General features: G+C 32.1%; 1 protein-coding gene across 1 annotated transcript; it reads right to left on the bottom strand.

Annotated features, from left to right (window-relative positions):
* Window positions 1–190: 190 nt before the first annotated feature.
* Window positions 191–7,645, bottom strand: LOC109600327 (FAS-associated factor 2). The gene is made up of 6 exons (XM_020016470.2): window positions 7,454–7,645; window positions 5,699–6,023; window positions 4,021–4,305; window positions 3,621–3,952; window positions 1,135–1,308; window positions 191–1,070 (listed from the first exon to the last, which is right to left on the bottom strand). Exons 1-6 carry the CDS (start codon window positions 7,508–7,510, stop codon window positions 891–893), a joined length of 1,353 nt encoding a protein of 450 aa, XP_019872029.1. The 5' UTR covers window positions 7,511–7,645; the 3' UTR covers window positions 191–890.
* Between the last annotated feature and the right edge of the window lie 397 nt (window positions 7,646–8,042).

The raw sequence follows: 8,042 nt of genomic DNA, 5'->3' as shown, positions 1-8,042 counted from the left end.
TAAAATATTACAATTTAAACTTGAAGTTTAACTCAACAAATATGAAATATATTAATAATATATGGCAAGCTTTTATGGGATGGTGGATTCATTTACTGTCACATGTTTATTAACACTTTCATACAAACCATAAATATCTGTATACTCCCACAATTTTATTACGTTATTTGAAATATGAAAATAAAAACACTATTATAACAAAATTTATTTATTCTTTACATATTTACATAAGAAACCAGAAATATTTCCTTATTAAAATATTTACCCTCATGTGTTCTGTTTTCAGAGGATAAAAAATCACATAAGTGCAATATAAATGCTTGTTAAAATATAAAATAATCACATAGTAATAGTTTAAACGTGTTATCACATCAAATGCTACTGAATCCAATGTCATTTGTATTAATTTTACAAAAAATCTTAATGTAGTAACGTACTTAAAAAATTACACTTTGAGAAATTTGATGTATTTACACAATTACTTACTTATGTATTGTGGTAATACTATTCTGGATATAGAAAAATACACATATTATTGAAAACGAGGAAGTGGAGAAGATAAAAAATAGATGTGCTTTAAAATCGAGACATTGGCACTACTGAAAATTTTTTATCATCACTACAAGAAACAAAGTATAACTGCTCTCATACTTTGCATTTGCTTGTATAATTTCCCTTAAACATAATTTCAACAAATTTAATCCTAATGTCATAACTATAATCCAATGAAAAAAAAAATAATAGGAATTAAGTAGACCTCAGCCCATTGAGTGGTCTAAAATCCGACAAACAAAAAAATCAGACGATGATTAAAACTAAATTACATAAATAAGTATGTGAAATGAGGGCATATCCTAAGAGCACAACTATAAAATGTCCGTTGTATGATTTTAGGCGTCCAGGTCGTTCACAAACAGGACTTCCCGCGTTTTCAAGCCGGCCTGTTCTAGTGTCATGATCGATTCCTGGGAGTTGTTGGGCCTGCAAGGCAACACTCTTTTCGGGAAGTTCGTCGTGATCTCGAATGAATCGGGCGCTTCCGGATGGCAAAATACGAAATAGAACACGTGCTGAAACAGAAGAGAGACGTGTTATATCCAATGTACGATTTCGCGATCGATCGGCGTTAATTACTTCTAGGGAATGTGTCTTAAGGAAACGCCTATCCAAGCGGCTGCCGCACGGCAATTTGAATACCACGTGCACCACGTCCGGATGTGAAGAGTCCGGCTCCTCAGGCACTTTGTGGACCGATTCGATTTTCTCTTTCTTGATACTGAGCCTGCGCGCCTCCTCGGCCTTCTTCTCCTGCAACACCAAGAGACGTTTAGATTAGATTTGCAACTGGCCATTTCAGTTCAAATCGGACATATGGAAAATATATTTGATTATCACAATTTTTTTTAGTTTTTTTACAACATTATGAATACTAAACTAAAATGAATATTTTTCTTCAATATCACCAAGACAAATCAATAAAAAATATGTTATTGGAAAAAAGTATGGAATATTCATTTACTTGTTACAAATGTTACTTAATGTTTTTCCTGTCGCAAATCTGAACAAATCTAATTTACTGCAAGATTAATCAGTTAATCACAATGATCATTATATTCGGAGGTTTTTGTTTTTTTGGTTTTGAAAAAATATGGAATATTTTATTAATATTCATAAAAAATTATCAATAAATCATACATTTCAATATTTTGTGGCGTAACCTTTACCTTCTATCACTGCTTGGCATTTTTGGGGATAAAATTTATCTCTGCAATGTATCTACAGGAATTTGTGCCACTACACCTGTATGGGTTGAACATTGCCTTGTTGAAATAATCAACATCTCTCCCTCGGCAAATAATAACATGGTGTTTTCCAGTTATGCCAGTGAATTGAAAACGATTCTTTTTACTTTGCTACTTGAATCAAGGTTCCAACTTTGGATCAAGAAAAACATCCCCAAACCATAATGCTTCCGCCACTATTTTTAACCGTAGGAATTTAATATTTAAAATGGTGTCATTGCCCCACTGGCCATCTCACAAATTTTCTACAAATTAAATTTACTTTCATCACTCTAAAAGAACAGACCTCCATTTTTCTTGAGTCCATGACAAGTAGTATTTTGCAAATGTCAGACAGGACGCTCTGTTTCTCTTTGATAGCAGTTGTTTTTTAATTGCAACTCGGGCATGTAGTCCCGCATCATGCTACTAACATCTAGATTAAATTGTGTCGAAATTTCCTTTTTGATTTGTATTGATGTTTTGCGAGGATCTTTGAAGATTTTTTAATTTTGTTAATCTTGGGAGTGTTTTTGTGTGGACGTCCTGACTTGCGTTGATTTTCAGCACCAACTTGAGTGTGGAATTTACACAAAATCTCAGTACTCTGAGTAATATTTAACCTTTGTGGCACGTCATATCAAAAAGTAAACGTGTTTAGGCATTACTAAGTTGAAATAAAATAATATGCCATGCTAGTCAAAAACCGTTAAATATTTAAAAATGATTTATCTCTTTAGATGTTTTAGAATACAATATATCGAATTGAAATTGAAAAAGGTAAAGATTTAGGTCCCAAACGGTGCTTCAAAAAAATATATATGCATGACGCACTGTTATGGTAATTTAGATATTAATTATAAAAATTTAAATTTTTTTCTTTTTTTGCTGTGCTTAATGAGTATTTCGTGTAAAAATGTGGTGGAAAAATTTTACTGAACGTAGTATCCGATGATTAGGTTTCAAGGTTGTCGTGAAATGTGAAAAATGTGATCCAGTGTTAAGTAAAAATTAAAAAATGTGAAAGACTAGAGAAATAGAAAAACCAATACATGGTTCAGGACTGGACAGTTTCATATAAGTATAAATATTTTAAAAGATAATAGTAAAAAAAATTGACCGAAAACTTATATATCTCGAGCAATTATCAACAGATTTTCTTCTTTGCAACTGCGATGTTTTAAGTATAACCGATTTGGAAAACTAACTTTGACAATTTTTTAGGGCTGCTTATATCCAAAAAAAAAAAGGAAAAAAAGGAAAAAAATGAAAAAATGTCAATCAGTCGTCATTTTGTAAAGTCAAAATAAAAAAAATTGACTACGTACAACGGAAACCACATTTCTGCAGTTCTAATGTATTTGTTAATTTATTTTTTATTCAGATAATCCCCTTTGGAACACGTCCGTGAACAGTGAATATTTTTAGACTACGTCTGATCGAAAACAATTTACTTTGACAATTGTCGAATGGCACAAATAAAAACGGATAAAAATCATGTAAAATGTTGTCAATGTAACTAAATGTTGCTACATTTTTTTACAATTAATTTACAATTTACGTAATTACAAATATTTATAATATACGTAATTAGCTCGAATATATACCTCTTCAAAATATAAAAATAATGTGACAACTTTTATATTTCATAATTGATTTTGCCTTCAAAATATCGAAAAAATCAATCTAGCCAAAAATATGTTTAATTTAGGATATATTATTTTCGTAATTTTTGTGATAATTCGAACAGAGCTCGAACAGAGCTCGAACAGATCAAAATTGTAGATATCAAAAAATAATACATTCATAATTTGCGTTTTGTCAACTACAATATAATACCTCTTCGATGCGCAATCGTTCCGCTTCCTCCTGTCGGCGTTGCTCCTCCCTGCGACGCTCCTTCTCCTGATCGGCACGCAGCGACTCCATGAACGCCTCATCCTGATGCTGGCGCAACGACCGATTTATGCTGGCCTCGACGCGATCGGCACGTGCCTGCACCAAATTCCTATCAAACTCCTGGACGACGGCTCGCAACCGTTGCACCAACAGACCCGCCTCGCAGTGGCCCTCCAGCCGGCCGACGATCGTCATGTGGCCTTCTTTCAGGACGAGCACGCCGAGGAAGGGCCTCCGGCCGCCGCATTTGACCGCGTTCATGGTGCGTCGACCTGCGGGTGAGACGTGTCATTGCGGGGTGAGAGCACACCATAAAAATTAAAAAAAAAAACTAACAAACCTTCGTCGGAATGGGCTGAACATCCCCAGAAGAGGAAGTGCGCGTTTACATACTCCACCAACGATCTGTTGGACAGCGTGCTCCTGCAGAACAGCTCGGTGTCGGTCGCGTCCGCGTCGTGTAGATAAACGAGCAGGAAGCGGAGTTCGCGCTTGGCGTCGTTCAGCGCCTGCGAGAACGTGCCCTGGTAGAAGACTGGATGGGTGCTGCCGTAACGGTCCTCGTACGATCTGATGAACTCCATCACCTCTTCCACTGGATCGGTGCGGGGACGGTATTCGATTCCTGTTCACGCGGGGAAATAACTTAATTTATTCGTTATTTCGACTGTCAAGATTACTACTAAGTTATTTTAAGGGATGTGTTTTATTAATCAAAACGCATCAAAACGTGAAGAGTAGGAATTTGTTGAGACAAATGACGTACATATAATGAAAATATGATGTCAATAAATAACATGTACCGTTCTCTTTTTTTCTTTTTGACAATGTCAAATTATTTTGTTTTTTCATAAAAAAATAGCCTTCTAAATAATTTTTCCAATAACTATAATGAATAATATTATAAGTAAAAATATAAAAAAATAAGTATTTTTTTTTGTTTTTAAAACAATTTTCCTGAAAAGACATGCTAATAATTTTACCACCTGTATTTTTTTCATAATAAATGATTGTTCATTTCACATAAAATTGTTCTTCCAACTGAAATGTTGTTGCTGTTTAATATACCAGTTCATAAGAGAATTTGGAGTTCCTTTTAGGACTAAAGAAAATTTTTATTAAAATAATATGTGGAAATTAAAAAACAAAATAATAGAATAAATAATATGTAAAAAATAAGAGAACCATGTTCATTAGAAAATTTACAATAAAAAATAAAATATCTAATTAATTACATTTATTTTACTTGATAAATTAAAGGATTATTATTATTGAAATTTATAATAAAAATTTTTAGATCCAAACGTAATAAAATTGGCAAGAAAATACGATATTATTATATAAATGGCAACAATTATATAATTTATAATAGAAGACAAACATAGTTTAAAAATAAATAAAAATAAGTTTGTAAACATAGTAATTATGATGATTAAATCTTGTATATTTCTAAATTATTTAATTTATTGAATTTGAACTTAGTTTTGGAACTAGAAAAATTGGCGTATTCCTGATATGATTTATAATTAATATATGTTTCATATACTTGATAAAGTTGGTGCCAATAAAACATTCACAAAAATAACAAAAATATAAAAAAAAATGTAAAAATTTCAATAACAATAAAATAAAATTGCAAATAAAATCCAATAACTAGATTTGACTTCTCTTACTAATGAGAAATAATATTATTTGAAAGAAATTATAGAATTTTCATATAAAAAAACCTTAACATTTATAACTAAAACAGAATGTAAAAGTACAGTTTTAGGACAAATTTGAAAGACATTATTATTGGAAAATTTGTTTTAACTTTCTAACCAATTCTTCAATTTACTTATTTTTCCTTCAAAACTCAATCGCCTTAACTGCTACTGACAAATATTTGAGCAGTGTCTAGCGTAACGACCAGAAAACGGGACATGTTACTCTTAATTGAAAAACGGCGAACAATTTCCTTGGACACCCCGAAGAGGGCACATCTCACCCGCACGGATATGCAGAAAACGGAAACGAACCTAGCATGCGTCTGGCGATCTGCACGAAGGTGACGACCGTGGTGTAGGCGACGTTGAACAGGAGGCCGAAGATGGCGTGCATGACGCCGCGGAGGCCGGAACCGGAACCGTCGGTCGGCGGGGCGTAGTACGAGTGCGCAGGCAGCATCGGATCGTCGCTCACCACCTGCGGCGGTCGAGTCTCCACCGCGTAGACTGACGGTCTGCCCTCTCTGATGTTTAGCTGCTCCTGGACGGCCACCTCGAGGTTCCACGAGTGACGGGCCAAGACGTCCCGGCATATCGCTATGTCCTCGATGCCAGTCAGGTTCTGAAACTCGAGGACCTGGAAGCAGAAATCAAACAATAACGATTAAATTAATTTACTGCAAAATAGATGTGTGATGTTCAAATTCAATAGATAGATATACATAGATATAGAGAGATATACATAGATATACATATACATATCAGAAATTATAGGATGATAAATTGAACCGATTGTGTATCATTTATATTATTTTAAAAACTTTATCGTCTCAAGATAACAGATTATCAAAGTAATAATATAGTTCATTTTATCAAAAATGTAGGCTTAATGAAGTCATTGATACTAGGTATTAGAGTCTTATATTATTCTTTTATTATTATATACAAAGTTGTTCAAAAATATATAGATTTCAGTTTAGATAAGTCCTTTAAATATAATATTGATCTAATAACAATAACAAAATAAACCTGCATATTAATTCTTAATAAGAACTTCTTTCTCCTTAAAATAAAAATAAATCGTTCCACGTAATATACTCAACCATCAATTAAATATAATTATCGATAATGTTGTATTTAAAATACTTATTACTACTTTTACTTTACTAAATTTTATGCTTGAAATACAGAATAATCATAACCTGTAACAAAAAATAACTAAATTACGAATTACATTCTACTACAGACAACTAATTCCTTAAGACCCGTTATATTTTCAAACCTTCATTAAAATTACACATATTGTACTTAAAATACTTACTAATAAATACTTTTATTAAAATTTTAAATTAATTTAAATAAATTATATCAAAATACATCTAAATTGTAGTTCTGTAAGAATATTAATTTATTTATTTTTTCATTTTAGGTTCATACATCTTCAGAGACAAATACTGAGAACTTAATTCTACATAAATTTTATTTGTAATTTGATGAAGTTGGCATAAATACCAGATATATCTAAATTAAATTCAATAGAAGTTTGTGTACCAGTTTAAATTTTCAACAAAATTTATGTCATAATACCAATATGACAATTCGCCATTGTCATTGTCAATGACTTGTTTATTTTAACATTTTAAGACCTTTTTCATTTCTATAGAACTTTCTTTTATTCTGGATGCAATGTATTTCGTTATGAGTTTTATAATTTACAAAGTCTTACTCTAATAAATATTGAGCTGAAATCACTATTCCATTCCACAGGTTAATTGTACAGTTTTTTTAAAAGCAGGCATTCATATTGCCATGTAGATTGAATTGCATTTAACCTACTTACTTTACACTGTGTTAATTTATTCCAAACAAAAAAAATGGCAAAAGTTTTATTACATTGTGACCTAAAACTGACTGAAAAACTGTTACACTTAAACCAACCATTTTAAGTTGTTAATTACAAAAGGCACAGATTTAACTAATTAAACCATGGGGAAAATTCCAAAAACATCGCACTGTTAATCTACGTTCTGCATTAAAATAAACAAAGTGACAATAATTTTTCCATACCTTTTCTGTCTGTTCGCCAGTCAGACCTAAACCGCCGTTCTGATCCAGATAATCCATGGTGCTTCTAAAAAAACTAAACTATGCCCTAAATGCAAAAACCCTCTTTAAACCATTTATTTAGAAATTCGAACAATCCTTTTTAACACGAAACGTCATCTCCGTCTTCACGTAAATGGACGACTTTAGGGGAACTTGTGATTTGTCACGATTACTCAGCAGGGCTGCCAACTGAATTGACACTGTCCAAGTGACAGGACACAATAAACAATTTTGATTGGATTCGATTGTTATTGAATTATTGCGTCGTCTTATTATTTAAATTAACCACTTCAATTTTTTATTAATTGAGATTTATTATTGTTTTGAAATAAACTAAATTTTAGTCGCAGAACACCGATCCGACAGATCCGTGAACGCACGAACTGTCTCTCGTGTGTAGTGCGAACAATAAATAGGCGGATTATTAAAATTTAAGTTCTTTTTATTAGTATTTTTTTTTTATTAAGAAAACGAAACAAAGATTTTATGGTAGTTATTTAGAAAATATTATATGATGTTACTATAAGTTATACAGTGAGATAATGGAGTG

Source organism: Aethina tumida, chromosome 1 (genome assembly GCF_024364675.1).
Source record: "Aethina tumida isolate Nest 87 chromosome 1, icAetTumi1.1, whole genome shotgun sequence".
In the NCBI taxonomy this organism is placed as follows: domain Eukaryota; kingdom Metazoa; phylum Arthropoda; class Insecta; order Coleoptera; family Nitidulidae; genus Aethina; species Aethina tumida.
This window is presented reverse-complemented; position numbering and strand designations above follow the sequence as displayed.

Bases quoted from the DNA above. Each gene is read 5' to 3' on its own strand.
- LOC109600327 (XM_020016470.2), bottom strand. From the start codon at position 7,510: ATGGATTATCTGGATCAGAACGGCGGTTTAGGTCTGACTGGCGAACAG. The intron at 3,953-4,020 runs GTTTGTTAGTTT...TCTCACCCGCAG, and splicing joins TTCAGCCCATTCCGACGAAG to GTCGACGCACCATGAACGCG. The intron at 1,071-1,134 runs GTAATTAACGCC...CTTCTGTTTCAG, and splicing joins TTAAGACACATTCCCTAGAA to CACGTGTTCTATTTCGTATT.